Source organism: Colius striatus, chromosome 9 (genome assembly GCF_028858725.1).
Source record: "Colius striatus isolate bColStr4 chromosome 9, bColStr4.1.hap1, whole genome shotgun sequence".
Classification (NCBI taxonomy): domain Eukaryota; kingdom Metazoa; phylum Chordata; class Aves; order Coliiformes; family Coliidae; genus Colius; species Colius striatus.
Window position 1 is genome coordinate 8,659,457 of NC_084767.1, and position 19,185 is coordinate 8,678,641.

General features: G+C 35.0%; 1 protein-coding gene across 3 annotated transcripts in view; it reads left to right on the top strand.

Moving 5' to 3' along the window:
- The window catches only part of TENM2 (teneurin transmembrane protein 2), a 517,058-nt gene that overhangs the window by 212,218 nt on the left and 285,655 nt on the right, over positions 1-19,185 (top strand). The window contains exon 3 of one of the 3 annotated variants that reach the window (XM_062002971.1): positions 3,954-4,037. The exons of the other annotated variants lie outside the window; for them this stretch is intronic. Within the exon in view, the coding sequence (XP_061858955.1) occupies positions 3,954-4,037 (84 nt within the window). The remainder of the gene's footprint in view (positions 1-3,953; positions 4,038-19,185) is intronic. 3 annotated transcript variants of the gene reach the window in all.

The following is a 19,185-nucleotide window of genomic DNA, read 5'->3' on the forward strand; positions in this document are numbered from 1 at the left end:
AGAAATTCTTATAAACTTCAGTAAGTTTTCATACTTAAAAAGACAAAACCACAAACTAAAATACAAACAAAACTAAACCACAAAACCACAAATAACCAAAACCCATAGATGATGTGTTACGATCCTAAAGGGCAGAGCGTATCCTGTGTGACTGGAAGCCAAGTTTTAATGATACTTCCTGGGAAATATTAAAAAGTGACATTTCAGAATATCTGACTAAATAAGGTTGGGAAATCATAGTGTGTGGTTGGAAACATCCATTCAAACAGGACTAAGGGGAAAATTACAAAGGAAGAAAACAACCGAGGACAGGGGGATTAGAGAAGAAGGGGTGACACTTGTTCATGGATAGGTAGCAGTTAGGAGTCATTGTTAGGCCAACTCAAAGGAGAAACCATAAATTAAGAAGGACAGACGTTTGGTAATCAGCCTCTTTGCTGTGAGAAAGTTGTGTCCTTTGGGGCCCAAGGATGCTCTGTGGTGGGATCCTGATGAGTGAGACCTATGACTGTAGTGTTCAGAGGTGCCTCCTAATTGCTGGTTACACAGCATAGCAATAGGGAGTGAAAATGGGGAGAGCAATTACAGCCTTTCCTTGTCAGCCTTTCTGTCAGATAGCACAACGTTGTCGTGTAGGTCTCGTTAAGAGTGCTAGGCCTTGTGGGAGACTGATGAGAAATGAGGGAAATTAGGTAAATGTTAATAAGTAGCAGAATGGTGGAAGCAGAGTATCATTTTCTGAAGAGGCTGGTGTGAGGATAGGAGAAGAAAGTGAATTTGCTGAGTAATGTGCAGAAGATAAGTAGCTAGTCTGAACATTGTATACCACACAGGAGACTGGTTTAGGAATGACAGTATTTGTGTCTCAGTTTTCCAAAAGTGTTGCTGGTATTTATGCTGTTATTTAAAATTAACTGTATCAGCATTGATTTTTAGCTTTAAACTACGACTTTAGAGAGCAAGTGAAAAACTGCTACTCATTCATCTTAGTAATGTAGAGAAAGCAGATTTCTTTCTGTGAGTTACTGTAGGAGCAAACAGGCATTGGGTTGGGTTTGTGTTTTAGAGGAGTATGTAAGAGGAAAGCATAGTAAATTCACATAGATTTTACTTTTTCCATATAGAAGACGTGGTGTCTGATAGGGACTAAAGTGAACTTAATGATCTAAAGATTTACTTAGAAAGGTGTTTTCCTAATTTTGGGCAAGGCCAAAGATTGTAGGTCATAGTCTACTTTTTCCTCTCTGATAATTGCAAAATCCATTACTATTCCTTTGAGATTTTTTTTTAATAAAAGACTGTACTAAATAAGAATAAAAGCCTAATAAGTAGATTAGTTAGAACAATAGTCCTCATGAGGATGTTTGATTCTGAGTGTAGCTGCTGGAGATAACCCTAAATGCAATTAGGTTTAACTCCCTGTGAGTGTCAAAGGAAGGTAATACCCACAGATACCCCCTTCAGATGATACTATTTTTAATGTGTCTCAGCATTTAAATTATGTTTTCCTTTGGGCATTAGTAAAAAAGTTGGATTTTTTAAAAAATTGATGGAGAAACAGACCTTGGAAACTTATGATTTAACCTTTAGTTTTAGACATTTCATGGGGAAAAAAAAAGAGGGATGGCTCATCTTCCTTGAGGAAAGAATTTGATGGCCTCATCACAGAATCTCAAGGGCTGAAAGGGACCTTGAGAGATCATCTAGTCCAACTCCTCTGCCAGAGCAGGACAACCTGGCGCAGGTCACACAGGAACTCATCCAGCTGGATTTGAATGTTTCCAGAGAAGGAGACTCCACACCGCATCTGGGCAGACCATTCCAATGTCCCCACAGTGAAGAAATTCTTCCTTGTATTTCTTTGGGACCTCTTATGTTCCCACTTATACTCATTACACCTTGTCCTATCACTGCCCACCACTGAGAACAGCCTGGCTCCGTCCTCCTGATGTCCACCCTTTACATATTTGTAAACATTGACGAGATCACCCCTCAGTCTCATTTTGTCCAAGCTAAAGAGCCCCAGCTAAAGAGCTACCAACTCTACCCTTTGTAATTGTATCAGATATCTCAAGGTGGCAACAGACAGGTAAAAAGGAACAAGAGCAGATTCAGTAACATACACAAGCGTCAAGGGCAATGTGATAAAATGTCAATAGATAAACTGTTGGATTTTAAACTGATGGATTAATTCTGTTTTTCCTCTTGAGAGACAAAGGGAAGCAAAACCTCTATTAAAGCTAAAAAGAAACACAGTAAAAGAGTCCAAAAATTTGCACATTATAGCATGTGATATGACAGAAACTGTAAAATTGCAAACTATTAAAATTGTTTAATTTAATTATAATTACCAAAGAATAATTTCACTGTATTTGAGACTTTGGTCCCATTTAGACATGAACAACAGCAACAAAAACATAAAAAATACTGAAACAAATCCATTACTTCTTTTTTGATATATTCTAGGGTATGCATGTGTTGACTTGTATTTAACTTCTCATATTTGCAAAATATGGAAAATATTTAATCAAGCTCATCAACCTTTAGTATTATAGTTTTGGGAAAATTTACTGGTAACACATCTCTTTTCTTCACTTGCATATTGTTCTGACAATTACATTTCAGTGGTAATGTGAAAATCTCTTCTTTTCCTTCCTAGCTTTTGAATCAAAAGTCTGTATCATCAAAAATAAAGCTGAACTAACTAGATATGACCAAAAATACCTGAAAATGACTTTGAGTCATACCACATCAAGCTTGAGTTTCATGTCTGGCAGGAAGATGTTTAGCCAGTGTAGTAAACTCTGTTTTTTATTGCTTGTAACAGTATAACTTGACTCTTAAATTTACTTTTTACCACCAACTTAACAATGTAAAAGTCAGGAGCTATCATTCTTTCACATTATTTCTGTTGCACTATTTTAGGTCCGAAATATTTGTGCTCCTAACAGCTAGTTTGTTGTGTTACATCGTTAGCATAGAAAATGGTTTATTTTCTATGAGTCTGGTCAGCCATTTTTCTATCTTTAAATGTCAATGCATTGGGTTTTTTTCTTTGCATATAATAAATTACTGTGATATAGAGAATACATTTTCATTGTGTATTCTGGTGAGATTTGGGTGCAATACTGAATTATTATCTTAAATATTATTAAGGATTGAGATGTACCAAGTAAAAGACTTGAACTCTTGAAGGCAGTGAAGAGCAGTAATTGAGGTGACCATACATTAATTATTAGTCTTACTGCAAGAAAAGACATGTAAATAAATAAAAATAGGTTTTAATGTTTTCAACTTTATCTGAACACTCTTCTGTTGTTATTATGAAATTCAATAACAGTTTTCAACTAATTTTGTGCTTTTCAAATGTAAGAGGGCTTCTAATTTCTTCATGTTTCTAAAATCCAGATATACTTGAATTAGCTGTACAACTAAAAGTAAACCTTGTTTTTGTTTTAGTCAAAGAAAAAGACTGTTCAAAACTAAAGATCTTCATATACATATATAAATCTATCTTCCAGAGGCTGGAGAGTTTCTACAACACCACAAAAGACAAAAACTTGCCATCCTTGCAACAGTTCAGTTTCACTGGTTCATGTCTGGTTGACATTCAAGTTAAGTCGTAGTGCATAAGTTATAGCCAGGTTTTTATGCATTCTGTCCTTTTTATGGTTACTGATATCAACAGTGGTTGTATGTTCTTCCAGCAAAGCAAAATTTCACTAATACTATTGTTACTCAAAATGCCTTTTTATGTGTCTTTTATCGATAACACAGTTAAACAATTCTCAGCCTCTAGATAATAATGAGTAATGTCTTTTTTCATTGCTCAGGAATGCTTTGGGTGGGAGGAAGTTAACATTCTATTGGCTATATTACACCAAAGGTGAATGGAATGGATGAAAAGGAGGAAAAGAGCCATCTCTAAAATGTATTTGTTTTATTTCATTTAGATTTTCACACACACCTTTCTGAGAAATTGAAAGACAGACAGACAAGCTGGCAGCAGCTGGCTGAGACAAAGAACTCTCTAATACGTAAGGTTTTTATCTTGTTTAAACTGTGTTCATTGTAATCTTAGAACTTAGTTTAGAATTTGTGGGTTTTGCAATGATTAATGTGGTTCTGATTGTGTTCTGCTTATTACATATTGTGGGATTTTTAAAAAACTGTTTTCTCTTGGGTATTTATATTCTATTGAACAGAAACATCTGTCTTCACTAGTTATTTCTATTTCATTGTTGAGTATTACCTTCCTGATGTGATTGAACTAAGGAGGAGGGTGGGTTTTTTACTGGGAGTCTTCACTGGGTAGAGAAGGAGCTGCGTTTTCTCTGAGCTGATGTTGCTTCATGACATAGAGCTAAGACACGTAGGAGATGCCAGATCTAGGTATAAACAGGCATTATTTAAAAACAATATGGTACCTCTATCTAGCAGAATTTTCCCAAAGACAATTACAGGTGTTTTATCCCATTGTTAAAAGCTTATGTCTGATACATGTTTCTTGAGCTGTCCTTAAATCTTGCCTTTCTAATGAAAAATTTAGTGATACCTCTGTTTATCTTCAGTCTTGAATTGTTTTGATCTAAGATTTTCAGATTCTATCAGTCACACTTGGTGTGTCACTGAAGTTTTTTGTCATAGGGACTGTGCTCAACAATCAGCAAGCTTGTTGAGGGTTTTTTGTTGTATTTACAGGGAATCACCTCAGTATAGACATTTTTTAAGTACCACTACTCCACAAACACACACACTCTTGTGTTTTGTTTCCCTGAGAGCAAAACTCCTTTGGGAGGAGGAGGATGTTTGAAAAAAAGCTTGCAACATACCTTTTAGCAAGAGAAAAAATTAACAAGCTGTAGGAATGTAAGTCCAAGGACATCTCTAAGGAATTCTAGTACAAAGATAACAGTTTGGTGACATCTTCCTCTTGATGTTTCTTGAATTTTAAAAAATACTTTTCATTTATTGGCTATATACACTTATGCTAACAATATCAGTATATGTCCATACTAATTTAGCAGAGGACGTTTTGTATAAAGTCTGTTGTCCTCAATGCTGCACTTTTGCTTTGTATTTGACTGCCTAATTAGATTAAAGATATATTTTGGTATTTCATTCTTTTCTTCCATTAAAACCATGACCTAGTTGCATACATGAAAGACACCTTTCCATCTGGGCTTTTCATTTAAGCACTAAAGTAAATGTTTTGCAAAATCAAGGCCTTAACCAGGAATAACGTTCTGCTATACTACTTTCCATAATAGTTTGATTGTTGGTAAGAACTACTGAATGGCATAATGCTTTGAATCTCAAAGTCTGAGCAAATACTGGGACAATTTCTTACATGAAAATCTGGAAAGTTCTGAGCAGCTGTGACCATTTCATAGTTAATGCAGCCCAAGAATGCTCAGTGTACTTACAAACTGGAAATAAAGACCATTTATTTTGTATTTCTGTGGCTCTTAGATGAGAGGGAGCCACTGCACTTGGTTGAGCAATTAAATTTCCACAATATTGATATAGAATACAAAAATTTACCAGAGAAATCATGTATATAATTGATGATAAAGATGAAATTAATAAAGAATGGAAATGATCGTGCATATATCTCTACATTTCTGAGGCATACATGATTATTGGTGCTGCAGAGGGGATATTGGCACAGGTGAAATAAATGAATTATGCTATTTAGGCCATACTAAATCTCAAAGAATAATACTTCAGTGCATTTTCCATGATCACAAGAAGTTTTACCCTACAAATTGCATCCATCTGAACAATGTCTTTTCTTATCTGAAGCTTTTCATCACATATTGTTTCCCTTTGGTTTAGTTCTTTTCCCCAACAACCTGACAGCTTTCCCAGTTCAAACCAATTAGATTTATATATTGCTTTCTAAGTTTTAGTGTTCTGTTTGTTCTGGGATCTAGAAATTAAGATCAACATCAACTGAAAAATAGTTGATTGTAGTATTAATTCTCATCCCTGGTTTGACAGTAACAGGCATTTAAGAAAATAATTGAATTGAGACAAACAATAGAAAAACTTTTTGCTTTTTTTTGTGAGTCTGATTACTTGGAAATACTAAATCTGCTGGGCCTAGTAAAATGGTTCATTGCATGCTCTAAGCATTGTAGGAAAGGTGCAGCGATCTGATAGATCCAGATGTGCTGACTGGCTCTGATGTTAGCCAAATATATTATGTTAATAATTCAGGGGAATTGAACAAAACCAGACTTTATCGGTGCCTTTTTAGAAGTGTCATCAGATTTTTTACATCAATCTGGATGCTGCCAAAACCAGACAGATGGCCCTAACCTTGGTTTAAAGCCTCAGCTGGCCAAGAATGCAGCCAAATAGTGTTGCAAAGCTTTCAGTGTGCATGTTGTGTCAACAGAAGAGGACTCTGTATCACCATAAGACCTCAGACTTTTCATTTTAAAGGTACCCAGTCCTCAAGTGTGCTCACTTAGTGGGTGGATTGCTTTGCTGTGTTCTAATAAAAATGTTAGGTTTCTTAATCTGTTCAGCCTTTGCTTTGCTAAGGAGAAAGATGCCACTGGTGCAGGCTAAGAAGTAACGGGAAAAAAAGTTAAGTGCTGAACATGGGTATTATAATGGTCAATATTTCAGAAACACAGACACATATGGGTTCAGACTGGAAGGGAAAAGGATAAAAGCATCCTATAGGAAAATATCTCTTCTGCCTGATATTTGAACTAGACCTATGTCTCACATTTTCTGACTTCTCCTTTTCTAAGAGAAGAATTCTTAGTAGAATAAGGAAAAAAGAACTAAACAAAACAAAAACTAACACCAAAATATCTCCAATTTTTCTTATACAAAATGTACACAGTTAAAAACAAAACCAAACAAACAAAAGAACAAAGCGACACTAGATACCTTTTTGTAGCTGTACAATAATAGAATAAAAGCTCAGAGATTTATCAAAATTATTAATTAATGTTTTTAAAGCATTCAGATAATGTTGAGCAATATATAAAAGCAAAACAAATTTATAGCACTCTGCTTAGAGTATGATTTGAACAGCACACTGAAAGGTCTTTTCTTCTTGTTAAATAACATAGATAAAAGGATCAGTTCCTTATACGGTGTGTGCAAGCCAACCTAAATATTAAGTGCAATAGAAGACTTAACAAAGAGGGAGAAATGATTGAGTCAAAGAATTTGAAAGCTTATTACTATATACCAACAACAATCTTGTTTTACATTGCTCCCATTGTGATGCAGTTTAAGCATCTTTGATGTTTGTTTCACCATGACAATTTGGAGTAAACTGAACACAGAAATTTGGATGTTGTAGTGGAGTCCAAAGTCTTTGAATTCATGTATAATCCTGTCAGTAGCAAAAGGATATTTAAATGACCATTGTTAAGTTGTTAAGCTGTGTGTTTGATAGGTTGCTGCATCAAGCACACAACTGTCTTATAGATCTATGATAATTTGTGATGTGCAAGTTAAGTTTGTAAAGTAATTTTGAGAAGTTATCAATTGAATTGTAATTTAATGAAGATATGGATTAATGTCCTTTGACGGGGGGAAGAAAATGGATTGGATTTTGTCCTCTGCTTATGACATTTAGGTACAAAATGCAACTAGCTCTATGGGGATTAGATTTAGGAGGATGATCTCTCTATGGCATGACATTTAAAATCATCAGTGAGAAAGGTAGACTGATGTCCAGTACCTTTCAGATATAAATAAGTTATTTTACTTTGAAAATTGTATTTGAATACTGTGGATAGCATTTATAATTTTCAGTCACAATAATGATGAATTTAGTTCACTTTGCTGTTTTCAGCGTGGGTTTGCCATACTGAGGCTTATATGGGTTTGTATTTATAGGAGATTTTTTTAGGTTTCCATTTGAATGGAAATTGTTTCAAAAATACATGAGCAAAACCTGGTTTTATCATGGGATTTTAGCAATGATTTCTTTAAGTAGCCGAGTCCAGGTTGTACAATTGCTCTTCATGCAGCATACCATTTTGTTAAGAAACAATCAAGCAGAGAATGTAAACCACAAAGTCAAAAGTATGTGATATAATAATGGGAATACAGGGAATTCTGAGGGGGTAGTGAAACTCTTTTGCATATTGGGTCCTAAAAGAAAAGCAGCTGATAGTTGTACCGAGTCCTAGGAGCAGACTTAGCACTTGTTACAGAATTTGTCTTGAAAACATTGGTATTTGAACTAAAGAATTTGCAAATTTGCTTGAGAAACAAAACAGATTGTGTGTTGAAAGACTGAGCTGCTCACAAAATACTCGATCATGTCAGATTTATACAAACTGATCTCCTGTGTATTACACCACGTCCTAGAAAACTGGAAGCCATGAAAACAAGAGCTTGTATTTTAAGGAGTTCTGTGACAGCTTATAAAAAATAGCTTTTCTACTTTTTACATGAAGCTTCTACATTAAAGGAACTGATGAAATAGGTGGTAATTTTTAACACAAGCAGTGACAAAATAAACACCATCTGCTAGTGTTGACTTATTCCATAGCATTCTCATGCTGGCTGATTTTATTTCACTTTTTTTCAGAAATAGTTAATGACACATCTGCTGTGTGGTAGAGGTACATATTCGGTGATTAAATGTGGACCTTAGTTTAGGGAAAACAAAAATGAAACTTTTTTAGGAAACTGAAGGAAATATTAAACTACTAAAAGGAACTTTAAAAATACATAGCTGTGTTGATGCTTTATTCTTTATTTTCATCTGATTAGAGGATAAAACCCCATCTATTTATTCTTTTAAAATACCTGGAAAAAAGTCTCATTTAATCTTTCTTTTACCAAAGCAAAAATCTTTCCACAATGACATTCTCATCCTCTAAGCAAGTCTAGTTTTCTGTCACATCCATGAATCTGGGGCTGTGAAGACAGACTGGGTTCAGGTGTCGTGTGGGATCAGCGTCAGATTTGCTTATATGGGAGAAAGTATTTAAGGGAGCATAACGTACGGTGCCATCATGGCAAGTGCAGAAGAAAATAGTGAGACTTGTCTCAAGATCTGACTGAATATTGTAGAATACCAACTTCTACGAACATGCAGAGTTACTTTATTTTATAGAGTATGTCTTTACTCTGTAAAGCTCTGTGAAGCTATCTTTACTCCAAAACAAGGTTGTAAGACAAGATGTAATTATCTGGTGTCCCTGGATTATTCAGATAAAGACATAATTCATGATGTTTTGTGTTGTGGCTTGTTTTCTTCCCTTTCGTAGAGCTTGCTAGTCCTGTTGGTTTGAAAATTCCTCTTCTGTGTCCCTGAAGAGTGATGTCTTCCAAAATGATCCCAGTATGTCCTACCTTTTCCTTCTCAGTCAGCAATTAGAAGTCTTTGTTGTGGGGATTCCTATTTAGCTTTTTACTGTTTATGCAGAGGCATTAACATAATGATCCAGTCTACAAAATCCAAGCAATTAGGCTTTTAAACCTGTCTTTACTGTGCCAAATCATATGTCCCTATGCTGTTATCAGTATAAGTAGATTTGAATAAATCAAAAAACCTAAATGTCTGGGACTCCATATGGATGGGTGGATATTTAATTTTAAGACAGCAATTAAAGCCATGGATTGGAAACTTTAAGGGGAAAAAAAACCACAACCACACAAACAAACCGTTGGCTACTTTGTTTTCTAGCAGGTGATAAAACAAGATGAATGCCACTGAGACATGAATTCAGACTCTTTGTCTGAAAGTTTAAAAATCTAAAGTAAAAAGAAGTGCAATGTATTCTCTTCCTGACACTAAAGTCTATGTAATGGTATGAAATCCTGCTCCTCCTTACACAGATCCCCAAAGTGTTTTGATGAGTTTTGCAAATAAAACTGTATACAGTATAAAAAGAAAAATATGTCTGGAGAAAACAAACGATGATTCCTTTTGAAGTTGTTTTATTTTGTTGGGAGTCCTGACATACACTGAGTATAAATGAAGCTTTGTATCCTCTCCTTACGAACACTGGCTAAGGAAATATTGCTAGAAATGCATTGAAGGGTTAAACATCTGTACTTGTAGTTATTTTAATACTTTCATTCACATGTCATTCAATTTATTATTTTAGTAATGAATGTTTAGAAAAGCAGGGCCTATGAAGTTAATATACAACTAATGTTAATTGTTCTGATAAAAGAAAAAAGAGCAATCTGAGTTAATGGATTTTTGTCTTTATAGACAACATTGTAATTAAAAATTGGAATGAGAATTCATGAGTTACACTAAATGTGTGCTGCGTGTGTTAGATACTGAGCATTTTAAGTCATTCCGTGCTCCTTAGCAGCGATAAACAGATCTACATAAGTTAGATACTTACACGACAAACCTTTTGACTTGACCTGATCTGTGCAAACAGTGCATTTATGAATTATCAAACCTTTTTGAAAGACAGCCTTATGTATGTGTATTATCATTTATGTTAATCTGAAACATTTCTCAAGCTGCTGTGCATGAAATTAGGGTGAAGAATCCCTTACTTATTCATACCCATATGTATGCTGTGAAACTTGAATAAGGAGGGAAACAAGAAAAGCTAGTTTTAACAAAAATAAATTATATACATATTTTTTTTATACTAGTACCATGATTCCTTAGTTTAGGTTTTCTCACATGCAGAACTAGGTTAAAAGTGGAAGGAGCCTGACTAGTGCTTTCTTTGTGAATTTCATAGCTTGCTTTTGTAAGCACTTTCTTGTTTTTGGATTGTGAACTGGAAATGTAATGTATTTTATTCCAAACTGGATCTGCATTGGGCAAAATTTTTATAGTCTTTCATTGATACCATTATGCATTACATTCTATTTTAATATGGAAAGCAATGAGGAAATTGTGGTAGTAAATTTTTTCAGCTACGATACTTGCTAACTCTTTCCTGTGTTAAAGATTTTTCTGTTGATGGTTCATTACTGTATTCAGAAGTTGTCGGTGGAAGGCCAAGCATTTTGCTAGAAATGTAGGTAGTGGATAGTCTTATTGTATGTGAAGAATTCTATCTTTCTAGGGTAACAGACAGAGCTGAAAAGCTGAGACTTACACGGTATGCTTCTTGATATCCATTCCATTACTGAGATGAGTTCAGTATTTTCATCCAGCTTCACAGTATTTCTGTCAGTAAGACAAACACATCTGGTAATACATTTTCACACTTTTTTGGTATTGATTTCCTTAAACAGAATTGTTAGGAGTTAGTATTTGATCATGATATAATTGTTTCGATTTTGAGTGATGGCGCAGAGGAGTGAATGTGCTTCAGTGACAGGCATTTCCATAGGGTATATTCTCAGAATCAGGCTATGTGTGATTGTACTTGGTTCTTGTTTGTTTGTTTGTTTCTTTAGAATAAAAGCTTTGTTGTCTCAGAATCTGGACCAGGAAAATATTGTGCCTAAAATCCCATACAATTGAATTACCTGGTCCTGATTAATGAAAATACTAATGTGATATTAATGCAAGGAGACCCCTAAAAGGACTTACTGAAACTTACTGACATCATCTTTCTCTTTTTTTAACATAAACCATGATTTTTATTTGACTAAGTAGCATGTAGAAATGGAAAATTGAGTGCAAGTAATCTGCAAATAGGGAAAAGAATGAGTATCTCTATAGATACCAGAAATTGTGATCTGTTGCCTTGAAACACCTTCAGCCTTCTTTGAACACTTTGTTAGGGCAAAACTGTACCACTGCTCTCCCTCTTCTTTGCACTGAAAGGATTTTTGGTGATGGTTATTAGTAGATGCCGCCCCTGAGTTTTGATTCTGTAATTCGACTTTGTGTATCATCTGATAATATCATAATTTTGGGGAACTTGGTGCTTCTTTTCTGTAGTAAAAACAGCTTGTGCAAGCTCCCTGACAGCTAATTACACAGTACAGACTGAACAGCCACATGTTCTAACTTACCAAGTGCTTGGTTTAGTCACTAGAATTGACATTTTCAGAGTAATAAAAGGCATCTCTTCTTTTAGCCACTGTCAGGACTCATTCTCTTTATAGAAAGCCTTGTCAAAAGTAAGAGAATTACACTTGCAGTCAAACTTCTCATTTCTTTCTACTCTTAACAATAAGGTTTGGATCCTTCATTTCATAGTTGGAACTTGGTAGGTTGATCTCTCAACATTATATCTGAATAAAAGTTACTTTTATCCTTTTTGTGGCTTAGACTTAGAGTTTGTCTCAACAGTCTCTTGAATATAGGAAGAAATTAAGACTAAAGCAAGAAATTAAGACCAGGATTGCCTTGACTGCGTGGTACTGCTACATGAAATAAACACTAAAGGATTCAAATGCTGCACAGACAGAATTGAAATGAAGTATATGTAGGTGAATGTAAGGAAGATAGAATTGATGTGTGTTGAATTGTTTTTTCATTTTCTGAGTCCCTTCTGTGATATGCATTACTGACATTCCTTTTAAGGTGTCTCAGAGTTGGTCAAGTCTGCAGGTGTTAAGAAGCGATGTAATTTTAGGCGTATGTGAAGGTTAATACTGCTAGATAAGTAATGAAGTATGAATGGAAAAGTACTGCCAATGCTATGTATTACCAGAAAAATGGTATTTGCTTTCCTTTCCTGTGCTTTTTCAGATATGTCCTTCTAAATCTGTGGTGGTAGTAGAAATTGTGTCTACTTTGTCTCAAAGTTTGATGTGAAGTAATGGAAAAAGACAGGAATATCTTTTAAGTGTGAGTACACGGATATGCAAAATACATGTGGGGTTTCATACAGTCAAAATTCGAAATCAGTTAGATCTAAGCAGTTGAGCTGTCTTATATGAAGGAAGAATGTTACATAAAAACAGCTTCTTCTGTTCACCTTCAGGGATTTCAAGTGGAAATCACTCCTGAGCAGGAGTACTTGAGTTGCAACTGTTTTGATTGAGGATATTTTAACTTCGTATTTTAGTGATGATGTTCAGCATTTCACTGGGACTTCACAATGGATTAGCTGTCTAGAGTGAGAAGCTGAGGCGGGAAGAAGTATTTGGATTGGTAAACCATTGGAACGGGTCTGTGATCATTTTAATGGAGTAGGTTTTTGGAGTACAGACGTTACTATATCCTGAAACCTTCCCAGTATGTTCATTTGTCCATGATTTAGCAAGGTGGAGGTGGCATAATTTTAGAATGCTTCTACCTTTGCTTTCTTTGTCAAATTAATATAGAAAAGTATATTTTTAACTTGTGTATGCCAAATGTGAGTAGTCTGCTTTTAACTTAAACTCAGTTCTAAGTTTGGTTCCTTGACCAGGTTATGCTTCTTTATGTTATTTTACATGACAAATAGCTCATTCCATATTTATACTTTTTTTCTAACCTCAGCCCAAGGTAGGAATTCCTGTTAAATACAAGCTTTCCAGAAAAATTGCATGGTACTGAGACTTTATCAAGATATCTTTGAAGTGTTGTCTCTTATAGATCACTTTCTGTTACATTATGGATATTGAGAAACTTAAATTTCAGACACACCTTTTTCTTTTTTAGTCTAGAATGTGCAGTGAGTTACCCAAGGTCAACGTTAGTTGTAGTCATAGATTTTTATTGGTAAATACCTAACTTTAAGATTATAACCTTTGGCCAGAGGACTGGCATGATGAACATGATCAACCTGTGGAAAACAACTCTGTATTTTTAATCTATTTCCACTAAAACCACAAAAAGTAACCTTAATAAAGATAGGGGTTGTTTATTCCAAGCTGCATTGACACAAGAAGTTTTTAAGCCTCCTTGTTGAGGAGACTCAGAAGCATAGGATGCTATGGAAAGTTATTTAGATAAATTTGATAGGTTTAAAAGATATATTAGGGTTTTGGTTTTTTTCCCTCCATGTAAGTCCTTTGTGGTTAGCTGTTTTCTGGAGTTATAAGGTCTTCTATGAAACTGTCATTGTTCAGGTGCTGTTACTTTCAGAAGTGTCCTAGCCAATATAGCAATGATCTCCCAAGAGAGTAATACAGGGCACACCACTGTTCTGCTTATCTTGTCATAGTTGCCTAGTCCTTTTATTTTTCACATGTACCATAAATTTATACTGTCTAAGTTTAAGTCTCTTGGCATTAAGATAAGAAAGCAAGAAATACGTCTAAACCCGACTACCAAAGTAAGATAAATAATACACCATGCATGGCTTAGCTTGAATCATCAAAACTAGAGATAGGTGTTCAAAACCTGTTTATTCCTACAAGCACCCTTTGTGGTGTTACTGTCAACTGGTATTTGCAATAATGTACTTCTGTCTGTCACAGATATTTTGCCTTTTTCATTTACATCATTTTGTGTTTGAAAATGAAGTTAGAGTAGAAACAATATTTTCATAAACCCTCAGACTTCTTTTTGATATTTGAGTTTGGTTTGTTTGAGTTGGATAGAAAGCCATTTCATATATCATTTTACTTTGACCCTTTTGTACTCAACTGAGGCAAACCTAGAATACAATTCATTTCAGACAATTAAAAAAAAAATGAGATGTGATCTCTTTAAGGATATGTGACTTCTAAAATGAGTCTGGAAATGCTATAATTTATTAAAATATCTACTTAACTTTCTTTATCTGTTTACATGCAAGTGTTTTCCAAAAGCTGTACTTGAACTAGATTTTCATTAGCTATTGAGGTTGACGTCAAAAAAGCAAAACAAACCACAAACAAACATATTTCATCCAAGGTTCCTGCTAAATAAAATTAGGAAACTTTCAAAACTTCAAGTAACTGCTCACGTGTCTTGTAACTTGTAACAGAAATCTGTGAAGGAAGGTGAGTCTGGATAACTTTTCCCAACCAACTTTAACTCCCTATACTTCCACTGTGGTTTTCCATTTGCTTAGTTAGACCTCCCAATTGAATTTATTTATAGAGGGGGGGAAAATAGGAACAGGTAAATTACAAGAGCATATGCTTGTATTTGTAGTACATCAAGAAGATGACATGCATATCTGTGGTTTTCTGTAATACATATTATTACATGCATAGAAATACTCAAATTTGGAAATATAGCGGAATAATATGTACATCTGTGTGTCCCAGAACTCTGTGGCACAGCTCCTGTTGACTTCATCAGGGCCAGTCCTTCATTTGATATGTGTAGAAGGTCAGAGATGGCTGCAGGACGGTAGTTAGAGTTACTTGTCTGAGGAGATTCCAGGTACAGTCAAGAGGCCCCTAACAAATGACACACAGTTTCTTATTGAGTAGTAGATAAAACTATTAAACTTTCTTTACTTAAGCTTCTTAAATTTACAGGCATTATTAAGCTAAGCGAGTGTAGTGTATGTTTTGTGCAGTTGAAAGATTATAGGTCTTATAATAATGCAAGCTTATTGAAAAGCAAAAATTGATTATCATTTCGGTTTAATAGAATGAATCTTTTCAGACTAACATCTCAAGCCATTCATTTTCTGAAGTATCCTGTACACAAAATGTTTTTGCCTTGCAATGTATAGGACTTGAATATCATCTGTTGCTCTGTAGTGCAACAGTTTCTGAGCCTTCTTTACATTCCCAAGAAAGTCAGATTTCACAGACAGAATCATAGATTCCTAAGGATTGGAAGGGACCTTGAAAGATCTAGTCCAACCCTCCCTGCCAGAGTAGGACCACTTAGAGTAGGTCACACTATTCTGATTGGTGTTCAAATATACTATGTGAAACTGTGACTAGAAAAACTCTCGTCTCCCCTGCTTCGAGTAGAAACTGCAAGTACTATTCTTGAAGTGGTATCACTGAAGCAGTCATCTCTCACTTTTCCATTATTCTGCTTGGAGGAGAATATGTAATACAATTTCAATTTGTTTTATAGAAACATATACAATAAGTTCCAGTGTTATTTGTGATAGAAAAATATACAGAGTCTAACGTTCTGAATTCTCAGAACAATGTTAACTTTTGTAATTAATCTGCTGGTTTTTTCTCTTTACTCCAAAGTAACAGTATGTCTCCTCTCTCTCTCCTACGTGGCAACTATTACTGATTGTAACATGATAAGGTACTTCAGCTACGTTTCCTTTTTAAAGGTATTGGCTAAAAATAAAATCCAATTTGATTTCATAAGCCACAACTTGGTAAGCTCCAGTTGTCCAAAGTCAGGGTTAATTTTTTTCTATTTCACCTGGTATTTTTGGATCATCCTGTGTCATAGCAAGGCTCAACTGTCTGCTCCTCTCCAGACAGTGCATCTCTTAAGCACTTCTAGTGTCAGCAACACACGACTGTGGTTCGCTGCGCAGTTAATTCTTAATCATTCATTTCTCAAAGTAATATTTTGAACTTGTCAGCTTAAAGGTAAATCACTCTTAAGCATGTTACATCAGAACGTGTGATCAAAGAGGTAGTAAAAGTATATTGGTTTTAAACTGATGTTGCTTTGTAACTTAGAGGTACAAAACCAAAGTTTTCCCTCTGTTATGGAAAAAGGTTACATGTCCAGAAACTGGGGAAAAAAACACTGAGGAGTGCTACACTGTAACAATAGGATAACTAGACACACTTTACATGTTCTGTAGTAACAGATACTGGTAGAGCTTTTGACTGGTGAGAACCTACACATGCAATGACTCCACCACAGCAGACTTCTGAAAGAGAAAGACAGTCTTTCATGATCTTAACATTCTTGATGTGTTGATTTCTTTGATGAGTATTATGAACATGTAGTTTTCAAGTAGGTTGCCCTGTTCAACAGGTGTTTTATTGGAGATTGGAGAAAAAAATCTATGGCAAGCTCTATGGCAGCCTGTCTTTACTAGAATGCCTGTCATATGTGTGCATGTGTTTGTTAGTGGAAAACGTACATCAACTCAGTATTCAAAAGACTGTAAGCACCCCAACATGAAAAATTAATTCCATTAAAGAAAAACTAAGTTATGTTTCTATCAAATTTACACTTTTAAATAATGAAGAAGTGTATGTACTTTATGAATTCTTTATCTACACCTGGTAAATCCACTGCCTTCATGGTGTTTCATCATTGTCATCACTAAGTGTGGTTCTTACTGTACAGAAGTTCATGAGCACTAGCAGGTGTTTGCTTTTCCAAAATGTGCAAGTGAAAACAAAGGTCTGTAAATCAGGACTGCAACACAAGTTGTGCTTTCCTGAGTGGCCATGCTAAGAAGCATAGTGTATAATTGATCTGTGCTAAATATGCACAACATGCCCAAGATGCACATGAGTAAACTAAGCAGTAAACATACCCCAGCAGCTGTTTCAACATAATTTCTTTTTCAATAAGCTGAAGAATTTATTGAAGGGGAGTCCAGCATACACTTTGTATTGGATTCTAATCAGCCCGTTAAGGAACTCAACAATTAGTACACTAGAGGTTAAAATTAATCAAAAGCTGACAGAACTATGTTGAAAGCAAGCAGTTTATACATTGACTGGAACTGTACTTAGGTTGTTGGATTCTTTTAGCTGGGAATACAATATACGTGGTTCTTTTAGTTCAGTGTAAAAGCAAAGCACATAAATCAGTCCGATTCTCCTGGTTGCATTTAAGGACAGCATCTGCCCTTCCTGTATAATACTGCCTAATACAGTTTTATCTGTTGTTTCAGAAACCTCTGAAGTATATGATATTTGGTTCCCTTGAGTCTTAACTATCTACCAGATCTTAAATTACCCCAAGGTGTCTGTTTCTACAGCTGGATCAGGAGATGGTTTTCCTTGGCAGAATCATGTATTTATTTATTTATTGTTTAGTTCCACAAGCCAGTTAAGCTTTGACATCTAGAGATATCATTGAAAGAGTTTTAAATGTATCTTCATAAAGCATGGAAACTGATCAAAGGTTAAGGGCTAAAAGCTACTTAATGAAAATTAAAATATCCTATTCCTGGTTATATGGTAAAAGCAGAGGATGTCATATTTGCTCACTCAAATGCAAGACTCTGAATTTAAGACCTGCATTTCTTGATGATAAGAATCATTTATTCGTTATAATTCTTTTTTCTATCTAGGTTTTTTGTTTGTTTATTCTTTTCTCCACTGGAAGCTTAGGCCCAGACAGCACCATAGTGAACTCTAACAGCTTGATTGTGTGAGATTTTTGGCGAGGGAGAGAGAGATCCCAGTTGTCCTTAGAGTGGAAGAAGGCATTAGTCATTAAGGTTTTTGTCATAGCAGGTACATACAGGAGGAGATACAGAGGTGATATTGAACTTTGTTATTATGTGGATTAAAGTTCTGTAACTTGGTCCTTGGATTAAACTGTTATTTTATATGGAAGTAATTATTTTATCTTGCAAATAATAGAAGGAGGGAATACTTCATGCAGCAGTGCATCTACTGACCATGTTGGCATAAGTGGGACATATTTCAGTCAATTGATGTGACAAATTACTTCATTATTGTTTCATCATTTCTTTCTGAAGAAAAAAAAAACACACCTCAATCAAATATCAGTATTTCTTGTAGATATAATTTGTTATTCAGAACCCAACCTGAAAAAAGATTTGTCTTTAAAAACCAATAGAAAAACTAAAAATGAATTAGTAGTTGACGTACTAATGGCTACTAAAAACATAAGAAGAAATCGAGAAGGCATATCTGTATTTTTAAATCATTGTTTTCAAAATTTTTATATGAAAATGACAACTATTTCTTTAATATATGCTCCTATTCATACATGTTCACATTTCTTCCCCCATCCCACCTCTCCCATCCACATCAGGTGTAGATTCAGAGAGTTAGGATTGCTGGAGGGTAATTAAAAGTGGTGACACTTTTGTTATTCATTGAAGACTTCATTCTAATGGAGATAAATGGCATGCTTGGGATTACCAGGAAAATATGATTTCATCAGTGAATGGGAGAGCTTTGAAACAATCTTCCTGATTTGCAAAGAAGTTATAAACGTGGCAGATGTGATGAAGATAAATATTTATTCTAATTCTTGACCCTCTGATGCTGGAGCCATTTGAGCATTGCTGTCATCTATATGTCATTCATATAAGGTTCAGTAAATAACAATTTTTTCATTCTAGAAATAGTCTCCATTATTCATATAAAAACACACAGCTTAATTTGCCAAAGCATAGAAACATAACCTACACACAAAGAAGACTGCTTGTTTAAGTCTGCATTTGTGAGAGATTCTGATGTGCTTGTGCCAACAAAGTTTAGACTCCTTGTGTAGTCAGTAGCAAAGGAAAGGACTCTAAGCTC